The sequence below is a fragment of the Biomphalaria glabrata genome, chromosome 2, assembly GCF_947242115.1.
Source record: "Biomphalaria glabrata chromosome 2, xgBioGlab47.1, whole genome shotgun sequence".
Lineage (NCBI taxonomy): Eukaryota > Metazoa > Mollusca > Gastropoda > Planorbidae > Biomphalaria > Biomphalaria glabrata.
The window spans coordinates 30,905,246-30,932,895 of NC_074712.1; the positions used below are offsets into that span (position 1 = coordinate 30,905,246).

General features: G+C 34.6%; 1 protein-coding gene across 3 annotated transcripts; it reads right to left on the reverse strand.

Annotated features, from left to right (window-relative positions):
- LOC106057409 (S-adenosylmethionine synthase-like) lies at positions 1 to 26,645 on the reverse strand. Of its 3 annotated transcripts, none has more exons than XM_056020026.1 (8): positions 26,626 to 26,645; positions 13,642 to 13,842; positions 11,785 to 11,909; positions 11,269 to 11,412; positions 9,153 to 9,371; positions 3,944 to 4,126; positions 2,958 to 3,091; positions 1 to 701 (listed from the first exon to the last, which is right to left on the reverse strand). In XM_056020026.1, the coding sequence occupies exons 2-8, from the start codon at positions 13,742 to 13,744 to the stop codon at positions 599 to 601; spliced, it is 1,011 nt and encodes a 336-aa protein (XP_055876001.1). In that variant the 5' UTR covers positions 13,745 to 13,842; positions 26,626 to 26,645; the 3' UTR covers positions 1 to 598. The 3 variants fall into 3 exon arrangements, with proteins under 3 accessions (XP_055876001.1, XP_013070039.1, XP_055876000.1); XM_013214585.2 differs by lacking the exon at positions 26,626 to 26,645 and adding an exon at positions 19,775 to 20,037; XM_056020025.1 differs by lacking the exon at positions 26,626 to 26,645 and adding an exon at positions 17,187 to 17,235.
- Between the last annotated feature and the right edge of the window lie 1,005 nt (positions 26,646 to 27,650).

The window sequence follows — 27,650 nt, forward strand, 5'->3', positions numbered from 1 at the left end:
AAAAAAAAAATGACCATTTGGAGTTCTGTCTCTTAAATGCAACTTAAGTGCTTCAATTACTGTCCAAAATTTTAGTCGTTGTTTTGTTACCCTGAGTAGCCTTAAATAAATATACACGTAGATCTTATACACAATCAAATCTAGATCATTGGACCACTGGCTAAAAGCACCTGCCACTTATCTCACCTAAACCAACATTGCAATATTGTGTTTTCTTTAGAAAAAAAAAAACCTTCAATATTTAATAGTAATGAAATCCCTTGTGTCAACTCCCAGAACTAGGAACAATTGAAAACTCAAATGTTTTATGTGCAGAACAACAAACTGAAACTAAAAGAACTTTGTAACACTATAAATATCAAAACATAAGAATAAGAGTACATTGTACTAAATATTGATTTGATTAAATAAAGTTGATGCAAACATATAGAATAGATGAAAATTTGAGCATTGTATATTTTCTCATTAAAAAAACAAAATCTCATCAAGCCTCGTTTTTACTCTGATGATAAAACAAAATGTTGTCATTTAGAAGAGAAAGAAAAAAATCAGCCTCACATCAATCAAAGTAATATTTGATAGCTAATGAAAATTGGCCTTAAAAAATCAAGTCTCTTTCTTTCTCCCATGGTAGCTCATCTCTACCAAAATGTCCATAGCAAGCAGTTTGTTTAAAGATTGGCCTGCGTAGATTCAAGTCACTGTAATAGAATTATGAATCAAAACATTAACATATTTCAAATAAACAGTTTTTTGAAAAGGTCATGGAACTATCCAGTATACTAGTAAATCAATCTCTCTGGTCCATAAACTTACCATCTGTAGAGAGTTTTTTTTTTTTTTTTACCTTATTTGAGGAAAACAAAAATTGCAGGACATAAGACTAATGGAGTAGAAGTTGCTGGACTTCCAATACAAAAGCTGCTCTATTTCAGCTTTCAAAAAAAAAAGGTCAACAAGCAATTTTTTACAAACTTAGACACATTTGTAAATCATCTTCACTAAAAAAAATAATTTGCATGAAATCTACAAGTTTAACCTTCATTTAGTTATCAGCTTAAAGAACTATTGGAACTAAACATTCACTTTAATTGTATAAATCTTAATTTGGAATTTTGTTCACACACTTTGTGACTATTCCTTAAATTCTAGATTGAAATAGTTTCAAACAAGAACAAGTTTTTCATTTACTTTCATTTTAACAGCCAAGAATCACAAACTTTGTATAAAACATAACAATTGTGTTCAAGGTGTACATGTGCAAGATTTAAGTCAGAGGTCTAAATGACATCTTTTTCAAGATTAATAAATATTCTCTATTGATTGGCCAAGACAAGATCTAGTCCTTCTAATTTTCCCAAGGATAACTTTAAAGTTTTAGTCATGAACGTACAAACTATACTCTATTTATTTAATTATTGAATACAATTTAATTCACTTTCTAATGTGTCTTTTAACAACATTTTCAAGCTAATTCTAAGTCTTCATTAGGATTATATGTTAGCACGCTTTTTTGTGACATCTGAAATTATATTTAGGTTTAGGTTAATGTTACAGTTGTATTTTTTAAATGTACCATTCTACTCAAAAGTGTTTAGTCAATAACTACAATGACATACATATACCTTGGAATTCATTTAGTTTTCATTTACTATAATTTTATTAGGTAAGAAGTGCTATTAGTAGACATCTGCAGTCTACTAAGTGTATTTCACTTTTTTTTTGCAAACTAATGTCTTGCAATACCCTGGTGCTGCTATCCATTTATGTCTAATATATGTATGTATCACATTTGTTTCAGCACCTCCCTTCAACTCCATATTTACATTCACAGCTTAATGCTCATGCCCACTGAAGCTTCTATATGTAATGTGTTTATGTTGTCCACTTGTCATTATGAGAGATACACAATTAGATAGAGCCATTGTTTGTCTAATACATGCCTAACGGCTGTCTGTGTCGGCTCTATTGAAGTTGTTAGTGAATGGATGCTGCGAGGTGGGGGAGGGGCTAGCTAGAGCTTGTGACCTTTGACCACTGGGGTGGTAATTTGCATACGGGCGAAATGACTCTGGATCAGAAGAATTTTTTTTGGACATTCTGATGGTCTAGAGGTTAAGTTCGCTTGGTGCGTTATCGCTAGGCAGTGGTGTCGAATCCAGAGTCACAGGTTCGAGCCTCGGTCGGCGCATTCCCTTATTTTCATAGCATTTTAATTCACTACTTTCTCTCTTAAAAACTTGGTCCCTGGTGCTGCTATCCATTTATGTCTAATATATGTATGTATCACATTTGTTTCAGCACCTAGCTTCAACTCCATATTTACAGTCTTGCAGAAACTTGCCATGAATGTGAAGCTTTTTCTAAATGACCACAGGAGGGCAGTGGTCCTAAATCTCAAATGTTCTCATCGGGATAAAGAAAATCCATTGTGTATTATAAGAGGCACAAAACTACCTGATCCTATGAGTGTATGGGCCACAATTTGGAATATAGCAATGATAACTTCATTGCTTTAGTGTTATGCCACTCTAATTAATTGAATTGCTCAAATAGGTGTAAAAATGGGGCTTTGATTTCACTTGCAAGCATTTTATATACATTTTTACAAATGAATAAAACAGCATAGATGCTATTCATATATAAGCAAATAAACAACAGAATAAAAAAAACAGAACCTAGACGAATAAAATCTTAGCTAGCTTATGATAAATCAGCTTTCGTTATGTCATCAGATAATAATTAAACAAAAAATTGAAAAGTTCAACAAAAGATGTGCTTTTATTTTTTTATAGCATAAAAAACACTAAAGTAACTTTCACACAAAAATTCACTTAGGAGTTAGTGCCATCTTTATATAACACTTCCCAGACCAAAAAAAAAAAGGAGCAACTTAGCACATTTAATCTATACATAACATTCTAATTGTACATCTTGGTGTTTTGGCTGCTACTTACTTCACTATCTTTCCAGGGCGTAAGTCAAAGTTACTTTTGACAATCTGTAGCAGCTCTGCTTCACTTTTCTTGGAAGTGCCAAAACTAAAGACAGTGATGGACAGTGGCTCGGGAACACCCACAGCATAAGCAATCTTTTAACAATCAAAAAAAAAAAAATAAATAAACAAAGGGCTTTTACAGTGGCGTAGCTAGGGTGGGGGGAAGGAGGGGGAGAATTTGAAAATCCCCCTAGGCCCCCAATGAGTGTTTTTTTACATTAAATATTACGCAAAATTGAGGGGCCCCCAAAGAGGTCATGCCCCCCGGGCCCCCAAATGATGGAAAATTCCTAGCTATGCCCCTGGGCTTTCGAGTAGTGGGTTCGTTAACACAAGCAAGATATCCAACTTCATGGTTGCATAATCTTATTACCAACTAGAAATAGGGGAATTCTGACACAAAGATGTGAGTTAAATGAATCTAGAAGTATCAGAATTGTATAAATTTTGGATGGAAAACTTAAGGACTCTTGTAATATCATGTTCAATCTTAAACCAGAACTTTTATTATACAAAATAAAAAAAATAATTAACAATTTGATCTAATTTATAAAAGTTTTGAACAATAGCATTATTTGCTAAGTTATTTAAAACAAACAAATCATTAAAAGGCATAATTGAAACTGTAAAATCACAACAAGATTTTTCCATATGTGCTAAAATCATGTTGCAAATTGAGAAGCTGTAATAGCAGAAACAGATCTGACACAAATTTGTGGGTAAAAATTAAGCAGCAGAAATATCAATTTTAAAAAAATGTATCTGCTTACTGAAAACATACAAAATTATAATAAGAAATTGAGTTTTTCCTTTAACTAATTTTTCATATTAGAAGTTACTGAAGAAGAATAAATACTTTTAAACTGCTTTTAAAAATGTGACATCAAAAGAATGAAATTTAAAACACAAGTGTTATAGTATATAGTAATTTATACAAACATATACCTGCACCATAACTCTCCTACACAGTCCAGCTTTTACCAATGACTTAGCCACCCATCTAGCAGCATAAGAGCCACACCTATCAATTTTGGCTCCATCTTTTCCAGACAGAGCACCACCTCCATGAGCCCCCCATCCACCATACGTGTCCACAATAATCTTTCTTCCAGTCAGTCCAGCATCACCCTAAAACAAAAATTTGGTATAGACCTTTTTTAAAACAGAACTGAGGTTTTCTTAGATATACTTTATTTTCTATAATCTAAGCTGCATCCTTTTTGCATTTTTAAAGGGTCTGAAATTTTGTCCTGCTACAGCCATTAACTGTAACACAAGATGTATTTCTTTCATTTTTAATACTATTTGCTGTCATTGAAAAAAAAAAAGTTTAGAAATTACATTTTGTCCAGTAAGCTGAAGTGGCAATGAGAAACTTTTTTTAAGCAGGTGAGCATTTACTTCAATGAATGTTCAAAGCTTTGAACCTGTGAATGTCTTTCCTGTTGACCCACATTAGAATACTGCCCCATCACCTGACACAAGGCTTGTCCACACCTTATATTGCTGCTGTTTTTCTGTTGCATTTCTTTTTGGGCAAGCAATATCCCACTTGTAATACTTAGTGTAGGCCAATCCCTTAAGACAGGGGTTCTCAACCTGTGGGTCGCGACCCCTTAGGGGTCGTCTAAGACCATCGTATATTTAAATTTTTTTTTTTTTAAATTTATTTTTCAATGGAAGTTTCTATTTACAGTCCATTCCTGCATATTGCAACAAGCACATTTGTACCAGAAATGTTTAGATTTACACTGTATTGTATAAAGTAAAAGAATTTTACTCATATTAGGATGCTTTATATGAATCATGAAACGATTGTGAAGCATCAATTAAATGAAGCTATCGAAACTGCTAATAGGCCATCGTTTTCTAGTCCATGTTATTGAAGGTAATATATTCATTACAAAACATCAAATGAACATGGTTTAAACTGTATCAACGATATTACATTTTCCATTCTTAGACCTACTTTGTCACTTAAGTTTTAAAAACATGCACTAGAAAAGTAAATACATGAAAATCATAGAGATAAACCTTTTTTTTAAATTCACATAAAGCTTTTGTTATGTAAAAAAATCATGGATGTCAGCTCTATACATTTAAAATTGGATTACAATTTTATAACAATAGCAAAATCACATTTAAGGCCTACATAGGCCTATGAACGAAATAAATTTTACGGTTGGGGGTTGCCACCTAATGGGGAATTTTATAGGGGGTGGCCGAGCTAAAAAGGTTGAGAACCGCTGCTTTAAGGTATATCAACTTGCTTACCCTTTGTCCACAATACCAATAACACAACAAAGAAGGTATTGATTATTAAAATGCACTTGCAAAAATCCACATTGACTAATAAAACAAAGAAAAGTAATGCGGATTTGACGCTCATCTGAATTTTTTTTTAGAACTTGCACCTGAAATAATGGGTGCAGCTTACATTCAGGTGTAACAAGAAAATTGGGCATCCTTAGATTTGAACAAAGAAAAAAAGATTAAAAAAAACTTTTGACTGAACTATCTAACACTCCTACAGAAATGTAAAACTCATATAGAATTGTATTTAATTTAATGAGTGTTATTAGAAAGACAGTCACTAAACAGGAAAACAAGTTAAATATAAAAAATATTTAAAAAAAAAAATCTCTATAATATACAGAGTAAAATTGCATAAATTATTTTGAATCAATCCTAACTGTACACAATGTGTGGCTTGGCTACCTCACAAGGAGGCTCAAACAGAGTTGGGTTCACTGAGCACAACGCATTAAGGAAAACCTTCTTCCAGATACCCCATCCCCCCACCACTGGTACACAAATGAGATTGAACCTAGCGCTCTGAGCATGCTATAAGCATGAAAGTTGCGCCATATAAAAGCTTTTTTTTTTTTTAAAAAGGGACTCTCTTTTTTATGGGTCTGCTATCTTGCATGTTGACAAGTGTCCCATTAGTGTTTTACGAGGGGTGAGTGGGCAGAGCCAGTCCTAACAATTACGGGGCCCTATGCGAAACGGATTGCGCGGGCCCAGTCTGAATAGGGATAAGGATAATAAGTGAACATTAAGATTTTGTATTAGAAAATTAATTTGTCTTTGCATTTTATTAATTCTTTACTATGTACAAAATCACGATCAAATTAACTTTACGAGCCCTTGCGTTTAGCGAAGTCATACAGAATATCATCAAAATTCTGTTTCCGACATAGATCAAGCTCAATTGCAATAGCAGTATTGCCAATTACTCAATCTATCTTCATGAATTGTTGACCTCAAGTAATTGAATGACACCCCAATATGACAATTTTGTCTATTTTCAGCATATTTTTATGATTCCAGGAGATTTCCATGAGCCCATGGAAAATCAGGAGGCCAGGAAAAACCCTGTAATATAAGTTATAATGGTTTAATTTAATAATATACACCAAGAATTAGCGCAGAGCCTATGAAAGTGCGGGGCCCACTGCGGTCGCATAGGCTGCATTGGCCTAAGACCGGCCCTGTGAGGGGGGATGTTACGTGCACAGCATAGTGTGAATGTGGAATGGTGCGAATGTGTGTTGAAAGGGGAAGATACAGGGAATCTAAAAAAGGAGTAATGTAAACAAAGTTGTAATTGACATGTTATTGTTTGTTAATCAAGATTTAAGTTTTTATAACCTATTATAGATGAGTCTGTTGGTGTATGATTAAGAGTCTCATCTGTACCTAACTGGGGAGCACCGTTCAATCGTTGCTTTATTTCTTATTATCGCAAGGCTTATCTCCAGTTACCTTAGTACATTTTCCATATAAAACTAAATTAACTAATTAGGTCAAATTAATTACATAATTGGTTAAATTTTATGTCATCGACAATGAATAACTGTGCAAAGTTTCAACCTGATCCACGAATAAGAAGTGTTAGAAATGGTGACCGGTCACTTCATCCCCTGTCATTTCATCCCCTGGTCACTTCATCCCCCAGTCATTTCATCCCCTGGTCACTTCATCCCCCGGTCATTTCATCCCCTGATATTTTCATCATCTGTTCATTTTATCTAACAAATTGTAATTTTAAAAAGCATTAATTTAATGTATTCCTTTTTTATTTAAATGACAAAATTGTAACAGAATAAAATTAAAATTAAATGCCATTAAAAACTATAAAAAATTTAGCATGTAAAAATAAAAAGGTAATGTAAAAAAAGTGTTTTTGTGTTTATCTACATCAGTAAGATAGATAAGCTATCGATTGTAAGTACAGAAGACGATCCATCGATTCATATTGATGAACGATGTTTGTTATTCTCTTAGCCAGTGGGCGTTCTTCAGTGCCGGCGCTAGCCTGTACAACTGATGCCTTGTGCAACTGACTATCCTTTCGTAGACCATCTAGAAATGTCCACATAGTTGGATGGTGGCATGAAAATAGAGATTGGAGGGCGTGATGCCAACCCTCCACAGCGTTATTTGTTCTCGCAACACCACCGATTACGTCCAGGTATTTATTCCATGTACTTGGAGGGAATAAAGCTGAAGCATAGTTATCTCCTCTGCCACGCTGTCTGCGACCACGTACATAGGTATGCTCGAAGTAGGATAACAGTTCCGGCATCCGACCGTATTGTGGCATGGATTCGGCGAGTAATTCAAAGGAATCACTAATGTGTTCTTCGCGTACATAGGCCAAAGCCGAAAGACATCTTACCATGCCACGTAACTCATTACAACCGTCATAGTCACTTTTCATGCCCAATTCATTGACTTTACGTAATACAGCTTGACAGAGGTGAAAATAACACCCCGTTACTCTGCATGTCTGAAACTTCTCTTGTAAAGCTGTCATGGCGGCTTTCTCAAAGTCTGTAACAATAATTTCTGGTGTTACATTTGGTACAGGTTCTTTAATTGCTTCCAGCAATCTATCATACGTAACTCTGGTTTTGTCCTGAAGCAAGCAGTACAACACTGGTGGAATCACACCCTGAGCGTATTGAACGTGAATTGTGTAGAGTTGATAAAATAAACAGGGGACAACTTTAAAAGTACCACATCGGCAAACCAACATTTGCTACGTCCGAGCCATTCTAGTAACTGTCGGTCACCGAAAACTAGAAATCGATTATTTTCGCTTATTCTAATCGCACTTCTATCTCTCAAAAGATTCCCACTACTTGCACTACACCTTGGCCTTTGATCATTACGCTATAGATAAGTGCACATCCAGATTTACCATATAAAGATTTCTTATTAAGAATACAAAGTGGAAAAGGAAACACCATAAATGCATTAGTAATTTGTCATTAAATATAAAAAAGAAAGAATTCTACATAATCATATTTATATATAAAATATTTAATTGGTATGAAATGACCGGGGGATGAAGTGACCGGGGGATGAAGTGACCAGGGGATGAAATGACCAGGGGATGAAATGACCAGGGATGAAGTGACCGGGGATGAAGTGACCGGGGATGAAGTGACCGGGGATGAAGTGACCGGGAACCGTTAGAAATAACATGTACAAGATTCCACCTAGAAAGTTGGAGTGAGAAGATATAAGCTTGGTTCTGATTGGAAAGATGCTAAATATGATGATATATCTGAAGCTAGTGTCCTACACCAGTAAGACACATTTATATGAGAATTGTTTTTACAAAGCATATATCAGATATCTGGTCCAGATAGGTGATAGGATTACAGCGTATTGAGAAACCTAAACAAATGAAATAGCGCTAAACAAAAACAATTGGTAAAAATATTTATCGCACAGATTTATTGTTGTTGGTCAACAAATTTAATTACATGACAGATCCAAACTATATACTGAATATTGTTTTGTTCTTGAGTTCATCATAAAGTGATTTGATATTATTTGGAATAACTTGAATACAATTACAATTAGTATTTAAGCTTTTTTTAAAAAAATGTTTTTATTGTTCTATTTTCAAAAATGTTTAATTTAATTAAATGAATGAAGAAACAAGTTAAGAAGATATACAAAAAAAAAAGAGTAACGTAAAGAGAAATATATATAATACATCAATATTTTAAAGTGCAACATTATTTTCACTTGCTGTTATTAATGCAAATGCATACAACTTTAAAATCTTATATTCATGAAGATGCTAGTTGAATTTTATCTATTTATCAAATTAGTAAGCAGAGATAAGACTTACTTGTGGTCCTCCAATAATAAATCTACCAGAAGGCTGAAGATGGTAAACTGTGTCCTGGTCTAAGTATTGAGGTGGAATCACAGGCCTTATCACTTTCTCCATTAGATCCCTTCTGAGCTGCTCCATGGTGACATGCTCATCATGCTGGACAGAAATCACCACGGTATGGACACGCTTGGGAATTGCAGCCCCTTTCTCAAACTTGTACTCTACTGTCACCTGAACAAGTTTAAAGATGTTGCTTTTTTAACACTTTCAATTAGTAGAGAAACACTACAAACTAAGCACCAGTTCTGATGGTCATAGACATGGCCCTTAACTCTTTTATTTGTAATTGTTATATCTTTCAGATGATAGAAAAGTGCACAAAAGCAGTGAGAACAATGTTGTATCTGAGGATGAAAATGAACAGACCATTTGTGAAGAAGGCAATTTCTTGACTTCCAAATTTTATGAAGAATGAAGAGTTAATGTTGCGTTTGTGTAATTTATCCATTAAGTATGTCGTTCGTTATGAGATACAAACTCATCTGTGTGTAGATACAGCTGTTTAAATGTCAAACCCTGCTAGGATTGAAAAGTGAAGTTTTCCACTATCATGTTGTGCCAATATCTATATGTGGGGAGTGTCTGGTCCAAAAGTCCCAAATGTACACCCCAATGTCTACAAGTTGATCCCTCACATCCTGAGAACAGGAGTACACCGAGAACAAGATTCTTAGATACAAAGCTGTAGAACAAATTAAAGCTGCAAGCAAGACAAAGTAACTCCAACTCCAAGACATCTTGCAGCTATAATGCCCAAGTGTGGAAACAAGTCACTGATGGAGTTTCTAAGTGACACTGCAAACAATTTGACTTTGTGAAAGTCCTTTTTTGTAAACCTGACATGTATGAAAATATGCTTCAGTGTTTTCGAAGTGCATTTTTGAATACAAATAAATATGATATATATTGAAATGATACATTTTGACTTATTCTATTATGTATGCAAATTTTAATTTAACAATATTAACAATATCTAAAGTGACTGAAAAAAAAAAAGATATTTGTTCATTGCTATTTTGTCAGCATGATTTTGTCTGTGCTATTTTGTCAGCATGATTTTGTCTGTGCTATTTTGTCAGCATGATTTTGTTTGTGCTATTTTGTCAGCATGATTTTGTCTGTGCTATTTTGTCGTGTCGTCCAAATGAACAGCAGTGAAAAAATACCCCCTGTACTAGAAGAAGGTTGTCAAAAAAGTTGAAATCTTAATATCCTGCAAATGATTTCAAGATGGACATCATACACACCAATAGCCCATTCTTTTAGTTGCTGTATGCATAGAAATACATCATTTATGAATTATTTTGTGTGTTTAAACTAAGATATAAAAGGTTGAATTCACTTACTGGATAATATACCAATGCCCTAAACAACAGAGTAAATGCAAACATTTTTTCACTTTATGACAATGCCTGCAGGAGGGAGGACATGATGTCAAAAAGGAGGACATCCTATAGAACTCAGAGGAATTAGGGAACATGTCTTCAACAAAATTTGAAATTGAGACCTGAGTTTGTCACTACATCATAAAAAACAGGAATAGTAATAAAAATGATACTAAAACAAGCTAAATACTCTAAGGAAAAGAAATCTGCATTTACAACTATATCTCTCAATAATGTAGAAGTTATTTCCATTATTTAATATCAAACAAAATAATTAGGTCTTAACTATTAACTGACTAATTGGTTAATTTTTTTATTGATTTATATTTTGTTAGGTATGATAAAAAATTGTTTATAGTTTCAACTTAATCAGATTATGGATGTGGGAGACATAAAGTGCTCAATTATCTAAGAGGACAAAACTCTACATATTTACCATATCTGTGAATACTGAAGGATTACTTTCCCTTGTTGGTATCAAACAAATTAATTAATTAGCAGTAATTACTTGACTATATGGTTAATTTTTTTTTATTGATTCATATTTTGTCTACGCCAATGCATAATTGTTCAAAGTTTCAACTTGATCCGAGAATGGTTGTGGAAGAAATAATGTGAACAAACTTTTGACCAGACTAACAAACAGGCAGAGTGAGCTGATATAAGCTTTATTAAATAAGCACCTGTGTCTTAGAGTCAGGTCTTGCCCAAGGTAGCTGTTCATTTTTACGTAGGCTAGCCATTCTAGCATTCAGCTGGTGTGATAATAAGATGGTCAGGGGCATGCACTCTTCAGTTTCATCAGTTGCATAACCAAACATCAGACCCTTAATTAAAAAAAAAATGTAAGCTATTAGTATCTCTTGATTGGTGCTGTGTTATATAAATGCATTCAATGAAATATTCAGTCAATAACATTAATAGTAATTAGTTAATTACAGAGTTAAATTTTTTTAAAAAGCCCCACTGATAAAGACAAAGCAATGACTTGTAAATGATATGTCTCTGAAAAATGACACTGCATGAGATGAAGGGCAATGTTTTAGGCTATTGCAATCATGGACAGCAATTATTACATTTTCTACAAATAGTTGTCTGCATTGCTGAATTTATATTGATCTAAAGGCCATCATTCAATCTTCTGTCAACATCATTCTTAATTGTCAAAAGACAAATCAAAAGGCTGGACAAAACATTACCTGGTCACCTGCTGGGTCATTTTCATTTTGTATACTGTCAGGTTCATGGTAGAAATGGCTAGTCAATGACAGTGCTTCTGGTTCTTCCACAGACAGCAGAACATTGCAAGTTTTGTAATCAAAACCTAAATAAAACAAAATAAATAGATGTTGGTTGTGAAAGACAAGTGTCTTTATATTGAAATTTAATTTTTAATTCAACACATAATAATTGTAGTACTTCAAAAACTTCAAGAATACATGTAAAGATACTCAAAAAACAATTATTAAAAAAAAAAAAAAAAGTAACATGTAGCTTTCAAATATAATAAATGTGACATCATAGGAGAGAAATAATGTTTAACTATGAACTATAGTGATTGTAATTTTAAAAAAAACGTTCTCTTCGTATTTATAGTATCTATAAGCCTTTCAATAATAAGTTTTAGAATGATAATTATTAACTTTCCTGTTTAATAAAAAAAAAATACAATTATAAAACATTAGGACAGCTTCAAAATAACTTGAATATCAAACATTGTTGAACAAAAAAAAAATTAAACATGACTCTGAACTAAAAGGTCATGCTAGTCCTCTGTTTAAAGCACATGATAATGATTGATGTGTATGAACATTATCATTGGGTTAATTATGACACCTAATGAAGTATGTTACACCAATGTGAAGCTGACAGACACAAAGAACATTTTTTCTCCCATCTTAAAAATAATATTTCTTAAAACAGTTTTGTACCTCAAGTAAATTTACAGCCTTAAAAAAAAACCAGCAACTTACAATTTCCATCTCATGGACCAAGCTTTATTGGGCTATAAGATACATTAGGGATGTTAGCCAAATTCTTAACTTTTATAAACTTTTCAAAATAAATAACTTATTAGTCAATGTCAGCATTTTAGAAACCAAAGTACGTAAGTAACTAAAATGCCATTGTTATAAAGCTCACTTTTTAATGTAATTAATATGAAATAAGTGAGTGCTTTAAGGGCTAACATTTATAATACATGTATATAAAAACAAGATGAAAAGATGTTTATAGTATCCACACTATCACAGTTAGGTTTCTTCTTGTTGTTGAAAATGCTTATTTGTCGAAGGGGCTAATATGTTGTAATTGTGATGCCGGGGATTCTGTAGATATATCTCTAGATCTGAATATGTCTTAGAGATTCAAATAACCAAGATCCTTTCAATTTAAATACAGAACTTTAATTAAAAAACTTGTGACCACTATAATGTACAGAATTTACAAAATAAAACTGTATCAAAATGAATATCTTCTTTCAAAGCTTAATAACAAATAGATTCAGATTAATACTAGATCTAATTTCACAACTAATAAAATATATGAATTGTTGCTTCAAGTTACATCTCCAAACTAAATCTCTAAATCCCGCTCTACCAAATCATTTCCTTAGCTCCTCCCAAATGCTTGCTTTAACCAATCCAATCATTCCCTAGGAGGCGCTACCTAACGCGTGACAGATGACGTCATGGGTTTTTCTATACTTCTGCATGTGGGGTTTTCCATACTCCAGCTGATATAAATTATACTAAGTTTATTACCCTAGATTAGGTTTATTTAAACTGATACTTGACACACACAAACCTAAAGTTACAAAGTTCAAACAGAAATGATCTATTTTTGGAAGCGTGACAACTAAATAAGTTTCCCACAAAAATCAAGTATCTTATCAGGCAAGATAATCACGGACATCAATCCTTACAACCCCTGCCTCCATTAGGATTCAAACTTGAAAACTAAGAATCATAAGTCAGTTACTACACCAAGCAAGCAGCCATACCTTTAACCTTGAGATATCATTAATTTTACTATTTCTTTACATTAGTGATACATACCTTTTGAGCTTGAATCATAACCTATATTTTTGATGGTCTCTCGAACAATTTTCTGATAATCAATCTGTGCCTTAGATGCCACATCACCACAGACAAAAATCATACCAGTTTTGGCGGCACACTGACAAGAAACTCTAGCATAAGGATCCTTCGCTAAGACAGCATCCAAAATAGCATCACTCACTTGATCGCAAATTTTATCTGTTAACAAAAAAATATTTCAAGGATCACTTAAATGCTTTAGAAAAAATTTTTGATAATTCAACACTTGTACTAAAGCTACCAGTATACAGATCTAGTCATAATAACAAAGTATGAAGTTTTAAGCCATTAAATTTGAAGTAAAGCCTTAAATGAAATAGAAATATTGTACTTCTATTTTATTTTATGGTAATGACATAAAGGTTTATTATTACTTAAAAACAATATACATCATTCATACCCAGGGCCGGTCTTAGGTCATTGCAACCTATGCGGTGCAAATTCTAGCTGTAAATTATTAAATTAAACTATTTTAACATAGTATTAAAGAGTTCCTGGAATTTTCCTGAAATTATAAAATATAAGAAGTAGTCATGAAAATGTCCTGAGATTATTAAAATTTTCTGAAAACTTGATGCAAATCTAAAACAGACAAAATTGTCATTTCGATGTGTCATTCAATGTGGAAAACGCCAATCCTACTCGCTGTTAAAAAAATGGCATTGTCAGCTTTCATTTAATGAAAATATAATAATAAACCGAATTTTAACCAAACCAAGAACTTCAAATAGTTAATTTACTTCAATAGGTCACTAGCATAGAAATTTAGATCTAAAATCTAAATCTATCTCGACCTCTTAAATATATATAAAAAAAGCGAAATTTTGCGAGTCAATAGTAAATCTAAAAGGCATTTGATTATCGGCTTTTTGTTGGAAAACTGCTATCTACTGTAGATGGCTCGTAAAGGTTTTTTTTGACAGTGATTTTGTACTTAGTAAAGTATCAATAAAATACAAAGACGAATTTTTTTTCTAATACTAAATCTTAATTTTCACTTATTATCACAACCCAAATAAGGCCTCGCAACATCCGTTTCGCATAGGGCCCAGCAACCTGTAGGACCGGCAGTGTTCATACCCTTATAAATCTTAACGAAATTGACAATGTGATTCTGAAGTACTGAAAACTGCCAACATCAGAGTTTTATAGAAAACAATACAAGAACTGTAACATCATTGTGGTGATTTATGGCCCTTTACTTTAAGGTCAAATCATGTTTTTTTTTGTTCTTAAAAACAGCCATTGCATTTCCATTCTCAATATTTAATTTTTTTACATTTGTACCCAAAAAAATTATAAAGATCTACATAATATATATTGTGTTACCAGATGCCTACATACCCAAAGCCCATTTATCACAATTATATATCTATATATATAATTCTCTTCGTCGCTCAAGAGTTTGGACAAGAAGAAGAAGTAAAGGAAAGATCACTCTCTTATTTCTGTGGATAGTCCCCCCATGAAAAAAAAAAGAGGGCAGGGAGAACAAGTATTCACCGGTCACTATGGATGGCTATCTGGTCGTGCGGTTTACACGCTGGACTGTTGTTTGGATTTATCAAACCCTGCCCGCTTCCATCCCCCTTCGTCCTGCTGGAGGTTTGGACTAGGAAGTAAACTATCTTCAAAACTGAAGGAACATCCAAAACATGTAAAACATTTTACAAACACTAAATAGCGGCGCCGGACTTAACCATTGTGACCAAGAAGTCATGGAAAGAGAACAAGTAATCTACTATGTATATTCACCCGTCAATAAATAGCAGGGCTAGACTTAACCATTGTGGGGCCCAATGCAAAACGGATTTCGCGGGGCCAAGTTTGGGTAGGGAAGCGGATAATAAGTGAAATTTAAGAGTTTGTATTAGAAAATAAATTCGTCTATGCATTTTATTCATTCTTTACTACGTACTAAATTAGTTTATAAGCCTTCAGTGTAGCAAAGTCATACAGTATATCATAATAGTTCTGTTTCCTGCATAGATCACCCTCAATTTTATTTTATAGCAAGAATTTCTAAAGGTTTCAATCTATCTTTGAGAATTGTTGACCTCAAGTAATTCTTCATTAGTTTGAGGCGCAAGAAGCTACTTTCACAAGATTACACAATTACGGCTAATGCATAATGCCGTTTTAATTTATCATGCATAGGATTGGCGTTTTCCATATTGAATGACACCCCAAAATGACAATTTTCGTCTATTTATTTCCGTATATTTTAAGGACCTTTTCATATATTTTGCAATTTCGGTAGATTTCAAGGAGCTCCTGGTAAATCGTTAGGAGGGCGAGGGAAATCTGTTTTAAGTTATAAAATGGTTTAATTTAATAATTTATACAGCTTGAATTAGCACGGGTCCTATGAAAGAGCGGGGCACACTGCTGTTTAAAGGCTTTAGTGGCCTAAGGCCGGCCCTGCAAAATAGTGGCATATGCTACGCCACTGGTCGACAAGTAATATTATAACAACCTAAGGAGACGACTAAGTGAGGACAGGTGTTTTATTCACAGGACATCATTTATCCATAATACAAAAAGGTCTTAAGCATAGCTTCTTCATTTGCTCCATACTTGGGTGGATCTCCATTGTCTTCTGTCTAATGAAAACATTCATTTCTAGTCTAGTTTCTAGCAGTGCATCCTTTGCAGAACAAAATGTCAGTGCACATCACAGAGTTACAAAGCAGAGTTACAACATTATTACGTATAAATGTAGTTTATATTAATTTGATTTCTAGATTATACCCCATATTATATAAAAAGACTAGATTTAGATCTATATAGATAGTAGATTTAGATCTTTCACGCCTTTAAGCGTGTTTTAATAGACAAAGATGTCTGTAAAGAGCAAGGCTTAAAAAGGCTCTATTCTCATTAGATTGATGTTTCAGGTGGTAGTGATGTGGGATTTATTATATCATGAGCTCAAGACAATCATTTAATGTGTTTTTAAATGTGTTTATAATATAAAAATACATACATTTTTGTGAAAATATGAATAAATATCCTAAAAACAAAATAATGTTTTATTAATTTGGAAAAAATAGTCTGAAGTTCTTTTGAACATGTCATTGAAGTGCTAAAAGATGTGGACACCTTTCCCATCATTTCTATTGATACCATGATTCATGATAAAAAATATGATTTGGGAAAATGTAAAATGTTAATGTTACTCTACTGGGGGGAAGTATGAGTCCCTAAATACATTAATTTGTAAAAAAAGTGATTTTTGATGTTACATAATGTCTGAATGTTCCCAGACCCATGCAATAGATTTATAACTTTTAAAAAAAAATCTATATAATTATATGTCAATTATTGGCCCAAGATCAAAGTTTGCAGAATATTTATAACTATAAAATATACTAATATTAATAGAGTCTTGTAAATAGAAATATACATATATATAGTGAGTAACTGACACCACTTGAACACCTTCATGTTAATATACTTATCAATATACTTATCAAACACCCACTGTACATTTTAAAATTCACCTTTATTTCGATGATCATGGAGAAACCAGTCCATTCCTATTGTGCATCATCCATTTCTTTATACTTTAGACATATTTAGTTTCATTTTCACCAGAAGACAATTGTTTTACTTATTAAATATTCAAAGTGAACTTGGTATAAAAATGTCACTATACCTCTAGGGAAGAATAAAGTAGGTCACGGGTTAAGGGTATTTTTAATGCCAATGATGCTTCAGCTCAACAAAACCTACATATTATGCTTCTAATTAGGCTGAGAAATTGTTTAATCTGTCCCATTCTACCCAAACGAATGATGTAGGTTATGTAAAGAATCGAACATTATTTTAATGTTGAAAATACAAATCAAAGGGATATGACCCAAAGAAGACAAAATATTAAAATTATAATATTTTTGTTGTTACTTTTCAAAATAATGTAATGCAAACTACAGAGATATAAATTATGTATGTGTTACTAAGTGAATCATCTATTTGTAGTTTACCATAAATGTGCTATTTTTTTAAAAGTAAATAGATAAGCACAAAATTGTACCCATTTTAAAATCATGATTTTATGACACATATTATTCAATGCTATTAACAGTAAATACCGAAGCACAAGACTAAACAATATCCTATCCCTTTTTTTTTCAGATGCCCCAATCTATTTAGCTCTGTAGTATGTGTTATAAACCAATACCTAACGCATGTACTTGATGTGAAGAGAGATGCGCCATTCTATTTAGTTCTGTATAATGTGTTATAAACCAATACCTAACGCATGTACTTGATGTGAAGAGAGATGCGCCATTCTATTTAGTTCTGTATTATGTGTTATAAACCAATACCTAACGCATGTACTTGATGTGAAGAGAGATGCGCCATTCTATTTAGTTCTGTATAATGTGTTATAAACCAATACCTAACGCATGTACTTGATGTGAAGAGAGATGCGCCATTCTATTTAGTTCTGTATAATGTGTTATAAACCAATACCTAACGCATGTACTTGATGTGAAGAGAGATGCGCCATTCTATTTAGTTCTGTATAATGTGTTATAAACCAATACCTAACGCATGTACTTGATGTGAAGAGAGATGCGCCATTCTATTTAGTTCTGTATTATGTGTTATAAACCAATACCTAACGCAAGTACTTGATGTGAAGAGAGATGCGCCATTCTATTTAGCTCTGTATTATGTGTTATAAACCAATACCTAACGCATTTACTTGATGTGAAGAGATAAAAATAAAAGGAGAGTGGGAGATATAGAAAATAGATATGGTATTTTAAAATTAAAATATCTTTGGCAGGTAAAGAAGGGGGAGGGGGGGGAGAGAAAACCAGCCAAGACACTTTAGCATGAGATCATCAACAATTGATCGACCATTAAAATATGATGTCAGCCTCAAATACAGAGTCAGTTGTGCCTCTAGATCTATAAATTATTTTTTTTGCCACAAAGCTCAATGCGCTACAAAGTTCACACATTTTCAGTGCAAAGTTACAAATTTCAAGACTCAATCTAAGCGCAGCTATCAGACCAACATACAACAAAAAAAGCTCAATGATTGAACAACACTGGTATAAACCAGGCCATCAATACAGCCCCAAAACATTGTTCTAGTTGTAGTGAGAACAATGTCATGGGGAAATGGGAGAAGCCTAAATTATTGATCGACCGAGTACCAACGGTCAAGCAGCTAATTAGGTCACAAACACTAAGAGCGCTAGACTAGTTTATTATTAGTAATACTAATATACTAGATCTAGAGGAGGTTCTTATATAAGGCATAGATCATCAAATTCTCCTTCAATAAATATATATATATGTATATTTATATATATATTTATATGTATGTATATATATTTAAATGTATGTATATATATATATATATATATATATATGTATGTGTATATATATATGTATGTGTATATATATATATATGTATGTATATATATATGTATGTATATATATATATATATATATATATATATATATATATATATATATATATATATATATATATATATATATATATATATATATATATATATATAGAGAGAGAGAGAGAGAGAGAGAGAGAGAGAGAGAGAGAGAGAGAGAGACAGAGAGAGAGAGAGAGAGAGAGAGAAAGAGGCAATATGAGGCAAAAGACTATAAATACATATATATATATTGCAGAAGAGAATCTACTTCTTTTAATACAATCTAAATAATTTTTAATTAACACATATATAATTTATTTATAGTTATTGACGTTGCTCAGTGTGCACTGAAGGAGAAAGCATAAAAACTGCGTTCAGTATAGGAGCATGAGGTGACCTAATTTATTTTAAAATAAAATCATGACTATTAGATGACTGTCACTATAAAGTATAAGTGATTATAAGTCTAATTCAAAGAAACACAGCTAATTTTTTATAGTCCTTTAGTTGTAGAATAAGAATCTGCTTTCATTTTCTTTTTGTAAGTTAAACCTTCACAAAATTTTTGTCAAAAAAATAAATTTAAAAATTTGACCTAGTTCCCAAAGTCGGTGTGCTTTATATAAGAATCTACTAGATCTAGATCTATAATATTAATTATTAGAGTCTCTAGTTACCAGGATGCCCTTCACCGACAGATTCTGAGGTAAATAAAAATGTATCCTCGTCTCTTGAAAATTGTCCGGCAAAATTTTCATTTTTATCATGGGCCATTTAGATCTAGATCTACTTTAGTTTAGTCTAGAAATGTATCTATAGAGTCTAAATATAAAAGTAAATGATAACTTTCAACGAAAATCAAATTCAGAGTAAGAAGTCGAAGTCTACAAGCAAATAACTTTATAAGAAACCAAACAATCCAAACGTTGACTCTCTTGTGATCTAAATCTAGAAAAAAAAAAAACGTAAATAAAAAATGTGTTGCCAAAACTGTATATTTTCTGACTTATCTTACTAATTACGTACAGACGTTCCTTCAAAAGATAACTAAGCTAAATTTTGATTTCTCTGTTAAAACAAATCTAGGTGGTCTAGATAGATCTACATATGATAATTAGTTCTAGGCAATGTTATTATAAGTTATAGCAAATTCATCTTTTAATTGTCTTTATATATAAAACAGTTCAAGTTGCATAATATGATGGAAATGTCAGTTATTAGGCCCCAACTCCGTCAGGTCGCCAACGACGGTCCCAAACCAGGATGAAAAAGGATGAGTACTAAGTTAGCATACCTGTTGAAAAACCACCAGTTTCAGAAACATGAAACATTGATTAGACAGGTATTGCGGGCCTCTGAGAAAATGGACCTCTAGCAGTGGCGGACTGGGTGTCAAAATCGGCCCAGGCATTTTCATACAATCTGGCCCCTAATTAACATGCGATATGGGGGGGGGGGGGGACATCGAATTATATATGTAATATACTAAGTCAATTCATAACCTTAAAAACAAGGCTTTATTTCAATAAAACACGACTGATACACACATGGGCGTAGCCAGGATTTTTTTTCGGGGGGGGGGGGGGGGGTTTTGGGAAGGTGATTCCACCCCCCCCCCCCCCCCGCGAAAAAAAAATTATATGTATTTATGTGTGTGTGTATGTACATAATCTTTATTACATTCTGACCCTTCATTCTTTCGGAAGACGTTTATTGTGCCCAAGAATATGTTCTTCCATGAGTTAGTGAAAAAATTGTAGATTCCCCGACATTACTAGCAAAGAGGTCTAGGGGAGCGCTAGGAGCTCCCCCAGCGCGGGGCGAAGCCCCGCCGCCAAGCACTATTTCTGATATGGAAAACCAACAAAATGCATATTCTGAGGTATCTACAGTGCATTTTCCTGCTATTAAAAAGTTCTATTTCAAAAACATAATGTGCTATTCTTACTGACTTAGACCCTCACTCGTCATTCGGCGCATTTGCCATCAAGCTGTTTCCATAAAATTGTGGACTCCCCGCCATTACTAGCAAGGGGGTCTGGGGGAGCGCTAGGAGTTCCCCAGCGCGGGGCGAAGCCCCGCCGCCAAGTACTATTTCTGGTATTGAAAGCCAACAAAATGCATATTCTGAGGTATCTACAATCCATTTTAATGCTATTAAAAAGTTTTATTTCAAAACCTAATGTGCTATTCTTACTGACTTAGACCCTCCTACGCCGTTTGGAGCATTTGACGTCAAGCAGTTTCCATAAAAATCTGTCACTGGTAATGTCTGAAGCCTCTTCCCACCTACCATGAGGACCTCCATGAATGAGTTGCGTCAAGTTGTACTAGGATATCATTGCATCTCTTCTTATGCGTAATTCATTTTGTCGGAGAACATGTCCCGCAAACCTCATGCGTCGTTCTCTCACAATCTTACTAAGGGGTCGACTCCAAGTTCGGCATAGGATTTCCTTGATTTAGATCCGATCTCTATAACTGACTCCTGAAATCTGTCTTAGCCATCTTTGTTGAGCTATATTTAGTGTTTTTCGATTTCGGTAGATGACTATTCACTGCAGTTTATTAATGGAGCCCTGCCACTGGTAAAAATGTGTAACCTCTCTTGAATACGCTCTTGGAATTAAGTGACTGTAGTTTGCTTTAGATTTTATATCGAAAAGAGAAGTTTTATCGTCAAAATCTTCTGTTGGGGGTTTTCCCCCTCAAAATGCTCTGTAGGGGGATCTTAGACTCAAAACCATCTGGAGGGGTTTTAAACTTAAAAAAAAAAGCCATCTGTAGAAGAAACTCAAAACCCCCGATTGGCTTGGCTACGCTCAAATAATTTTAGTGTGTAATTTGCTTTTTTTTTTATATTGAAGATGTATTTTTAGCACCAAACCCCTCTGAATGGGGGTTTAAACTAAAAACTCCTTTCGGCAACGCTCATAGCATTTTGAGTGCGTAATTTGCTTTTTTTCTTACACTGAAGATGGCTCCCTTTGACTACGCTCATAGATTTTAGAGTGAGTAATTTTCTTTTATTTATATTGAAGAGGTACTTTTTAGCTTTAAACTTCACTGGAGGGGAGTTTAAAATCAAAACCTTATAGACTACACTCATAACATTTTTAGTGTATAATTTGCTTTTTTTTTATTATTAAAAAGAGGTATTTTTTACCTTCAAACCCCACTGAAGTGGGGTTTAAACTCAAAACTGAGTCAAAACCCATTTAGCTACGCTCATAACATTTTGAGTGCGTAATTAGCTTTTTTTTATATTAAAGAGGGGGTTTATCGTAAATTTTAGACGGGGTTTAAAAATCAAAATCTTCCTTAACTGTGCTCTTGGAATTAGGGGATTTTCGTTTGCATTTTTTAAAATTTGTTTTATAGAAGAGAGGTAGGGGGTTTTGAAATTGTAGGGGGTTTAAAACTTAAAACCCCTGGTAGGGGGTTTTAAACTCAAAACCCCTAGTAGGGGTTTTTAAACTCGAACAGCTCTGGTAGGGGTTTTAAACTCGAACCCCCCTGGTAGGGGTTTTTAAACTCGAACCCCCCTGGTAGGGGTTTTTAAACTCGAACCCCCCTGGTAGGGGTTTTTAAACTCGAACCCCCCTGGTAGGGGGTTTTAAACTCAAAACCCTTTTGGTTGTGCTAGGGCAAGTGATGGTTTAGTATTAAAATCTCACCTAAAATAAACAAAATCAAAGCAAAAAAATCAGTCACTAAATTCCGACTCCCATTTCATTTCGGGGGGGGGTTTGAACCCCAAGAACCCCCCCCCCTGGCTACGCCCATGGATACACACAATAACACAGTACAGACTGGTCACGATTCACAGACTACGATAATGCGAACACGATTACAAATACTAGCACGATTACAAGCACGGGTAACACACAAGTTCATTTAACGATCACTCCATTCACCCCTCCTTTATTTGTTTCTGGGTCTTAGGTTATAACCATGCGTATGAAGGGAAGGATCCGGAGGTATCTATGGCGTAGACTTTTCTCCTTGCAAGTCGTAACTGTCCTGTACGGGACTCGAGTCAATATTGGCCTCTGGCATTGGGTGGCTCCCCTGTGAGTCACTGATGACTTCTGGCTGGTTGTACATCATTGGGGTGGGACTCTGTAAATTACTGATAGTTTCAGGCACGTAGCGACTCCCTGGTGAGAGATCCAAAGAGTCACCGACCTCTTGAGGCAGAATACCGTTCTCTGGTTCGAAATAGTCGTTCGTGGAACTTTCCTTCGGCGCCAGGTGCCTAAGCGACACTGTCTCCTCTTGGCCATTTGGAAATCGTATATGGGCGTACTGTGGGTTGCAGCTAATAAGTTCAACCTCTTGTACCAATGGGTCAAATTTTGAAGATCTTACAGGTGATTTTAGTAATACTTTGCCTGGGTTCTGTAGCCAAGTAGGCAAGGATGTTCCCGTTGGCGATCTTCTGTTGAATTTGAAGATCCGTTCGTGTGGAGTTTCATTAGTAGAAGTACACAGTAATGATCGAAATGAGTGAAGTGCCTGAAGCAACACAGATTCCCACTGTGATAGTTCCAACTTCCCTGAGTCCAATGCTAATAAAATAGCCTGCCACAATGTTTTATTCAGCTTTTCTATTTGCCCATTTTCTTTTGCATTGTAGGGCGTTGTCCTGCTAGTGGCTATGCCCTTAGAATGTAGATATTCTGTAGTTTCTGTGGACATAAATGATGTGCCACGATCAGAGTGGATGTAACTGGGTGTTCCAAAGAGGAAAAATAACTGGTCGAAGCACTTTATCACTGTCTTAGATGTCATATCAGGACAGGGAAAAGCGAATGGAAACCGCGAATATTCGTCAATCATTGTTAATAAATACTTGTTCCGAGTAGCTGATGGCAAAGGACCTTTAAAGTCAACACTAATTCTTTCAAACGGCTGTGTGGTTTTATGAGCGTACCTGCAAATTCCTTATAGAATTGCGGTTTAATTCTATTGCAGGTTCTGCATTGTTGAATGGTCTGTCTGACCTCTTCAACCGAGAAGGGTAAGTTCTTTGACGTGACATAATGTAGAAGTCTAGTGACACCTGGATGACACAGGTAGTCATGGTACGTCTTCAAGCTACTTTGTTTCGTCATGGTTGCACAGTGCCCTCTAGACAAGGTGTCTGCTGCTGTGTTGGCGTTCCCAGGTCTATACTGTATATCAAACTTGAAGCTTGCCAGTTCCAATTTCCACCTTTGTATCTTATCGTTTTTAATTTTCTTGTCATGAGTGTCTTTAAATATGTATGAAATAGACCTCTGGTCCGTAATAAGGGTAAAATGATTGCCACACAAATAATGCTTCCATTCGCGTATAGCTTCAATTATTGCATTTGCTTCTTTCTCTATGGCAGATTGTTGCCTTTCACTAGGTGAAAGAGTTCTAGAGAAGAATGCAATAGGTCTTCCATCCTGATTTAAAGTGGCAGCTACTGCGATGTCAGAAGCGTCAGTTTCCACAATTAGAGGATGGTCATACTTTATGGTGAAAATTGCTGCTTTCTGCAATTCTTCTTTCAAGTCTTCCAACACTGTTTTTACTTCTGTAGGTACAGGAAAAATTTGATTTTTCATTATAGGATACATTTTTTCGGAGAAATTTGGTATCCAGTGAGCATAATATGCCAAAAGTCCTACAATCCTTTTCTGAGACTTCAGATCTTTTGGAGGTGGCAAATCTCGCAGAGCTTGAAATCTATCAGGGTCCGGCTTCAAATGCCCTTTGGATATTTCATATCCAAGCAGCTTTACCTTCTTAAGAGCAAATACACTTTTACTTTCGTTGAAAGTTATTCCGTATTCCTGAGCTACCTTCTGAAAATGCAACAGATTTTTGTTATGCGAGTCTACATCTGTACCACATATTGTTACATTGTCGACATAGGCAAACGTGTCAGACAACTTTTCTTTTTCTATAATAGTGTCTATGGTTTTCTGGAAGCAAGCTACACCGTTAGTGACCCCAAAGGGTATTCTGCAAAACTGGTAGAGTTTACCACAAGCTTCGAAGGCTGTGTATTTCTTTTCGCTCTGTTGGATAGGTATTTGGTGATAAGCACTCTCCAGATCCAATGTGCTAAAGATTTCATACCTGGAAATTTTCTCCACCATTTCATCCACTCTAGGCATGGGGTAAGTGTCCAGGTAAGTAAATCTATTTATAGTTTGGTTATAATCAACGACCATTCGCTTTTTGTGCCGCTCATTGGTCGTGAAAAGGACTTGAGCTCTCCAATGTGATTTGGAAGGTTCAATGATACCGTTTCGTATCAATTTCTCAACTTCAGCTTTAATAAATTGTGTGTCTTGGAAGGAGTAACGACGAGATTTAGTAGCAATAGGTCTGCAATCAGGGGATAAATTTGCAAACAATTGTGGTGCCTCTACCTTAACAGCATTGAGCGAGCAAACATGAAATGCAGGTTGACCACCGTTGAATGGAATTATCAGTTCTTTGTGTAATGCGAGGGAATCTAACCCAAGCACTACATCAGTGCAAAGTTCATCTAGTAACGAAAGTTTGAACTGATTGTAAACTTCCCCTTTGTATTTTAGCGATGCAAACATGTGGCCTCTTGTGACGCTTGACAGTTGAGATGACGCCATAGAAATTTTGTGCTTTGAACGTGTCACTGACCAATCGTACTCTCTTGGTATGTTTGAAGAAATGTAGCTTTCCCCGCTACCTGTATCAATTAAAGCTTTTAGGTTCACGCCATTTACAGAGATGTGTACTGCTGATTTAGTTAAACCAGGTACAGACGAAGTAGCAATTAGTGAAGTTAAATGTGTAGAGTCCTTAATGCAGCTACAATCTTTACAAGATTGTCTTTTAATCTCGTGGCTAGGAGATGTTTTGACTTTTGTTTTGGTTATAGGAGTGTTGCGAGACCTGCAAACCTTCGAAAAATGTCAATTTTTCCCGCACAAATGCAGTCTTTGGCAGGGCATTTCGTTCTGAGATGCCAACTACATCCGCAAAAGAAACATTTAGTATTCACTGTTGCGATTGTTTCTGAGTCCACCATTTCTTCGGTTGAGATTGCCGATGACGAAAGAGATGACTCTACCAATTGAGAAGGAGCACTAAACGAACTGGATTCTTTTTGGGCCATGTCGAGTGTCTTGGCAATATCTAAAGCCATTTTCAAGTCAAGGGATCTTTTCTCAAGTAGCCTCTGTCTTATTACAATCGAACGCATGCCGCTAACAAAGGCATCGCGAATGGCGTCCTCTTCATTTTTGTCAGCACTAACAGCTCGGAACTGACAATCTCTGGCCATCACTCTCAGCTTGTGTACAAATTGATCAAGACTTTGATCGACTTCTTGTTTGCAAGTTGCAAGCAAATGTCTGGCCAATGTTTCATTAGGGGCCTTCACAAATAAATTCTCAAGAATAGATTTTGCTTCTGAGTATTTAGAACAGGTAGAAATATACTGATATAAGGATGGAGACACAAAGCTGCATAGCAGGTCAAACTGTTCGCTTTCACTAGCCCCTACCTTCGTTGCGAATCTGTCAAAACAAGAAATCCAATGTTTCCATGTAACTGAAGCATTAGTTGAACCATGGAACTATACTAATGGAACACCAGCTTCGAGTTTTTTACAAAGCCAAAGAGAGTCGAAGTGCCGTCGCGCATCATTTTTGCGCATGGTGCAATGTGGAGAAATCCATGATGATGCCAAAGAAGAGATTTACTCCGTCAGTCCCTTGCAATGGGTGTAAAACTTTCGTACGCTCTATTTGATTAGATGTGTAAAAACTTCATCCATTTTCTGACTATCTGATATAATAGATACAATTTTCCCGAATAAGAGATCGTCACAAAAGTTATTTTTTTCGACCACCCTATAAAATGCCACATTTTTTCAAAAAAATAGAATCTAAATTCCGAAAATACAATCTTTCAGTGTTTCTGTGTTTGGTTTATTTATACTAAATCTGGATGGAGACCTGTCTACCGTTCCTCTAAATGCGTATTTGTTATGATATACTAAATTGCACGAAATAAAAATAAAAATAGGAGGCCTAATACAGTTTTGACACTCCAAGCTACGCATTTCTAATCGTTTTTATTATTATTATTATCGAAAGGACTAGGCTATAGGCATACACGTCTCGTGGGAAACAAAGAAAAAGTTCATCTCGGTAATATTGTAGCCTAAATAAAATGACAAAAAAAACAAAACAACTATAGCCTAATCTAAAATGAAATAGATCTAGAGCTAGATTTTCTTGGACGAGTGATACAAAATAAGTATAAATAATAAGTCATAGTCATATGAATCTGATAGATCTAAAACAAATACTGATAGTCATTCATTAATTAATTATTAGAATTACTGGACTACCAACTGGGTATTTTTATTGCCAAAATACAATGTATTTTATGTGCATTTATTAAAAACAACAACCAAAAATTAAGCGTTCGACGCAACTAGATCTAATATTAATAATATAGATCTAGATTCTGGTTCTAGATCCAGAAAGCTACTTCTCTAATTCAGTTTTCTAGTTTAATTCT

What these genes read in the sequence shown, in the direction of transcription:
- LOC106057409 (XM_013214585.2), bottom strand. Translation starts at nt 19,871, where the DNA reads ATGGCCCATGATAAAAATGAAAATTTTGCCGGACAATTTTCAAGAGAC. An exon ending in GTAGGAGAGTTATGGTGCAG is followed by an intron (nt 3,092 to 3,943) that starts GTATATGTTTGT and finishes GATTGTTAAAAG; the next exon opens with ATTGCTTATGCTGTGGGTGT. An exon ending in CGCCCTGGAAAGATAGTGAA is followed by an intron (nt 702 to 2,957) that starts GTAAGTAGCAGC and finishes ATTCTATTACAG; the next exon opens with TGACTTGAATCTACGCAGGC.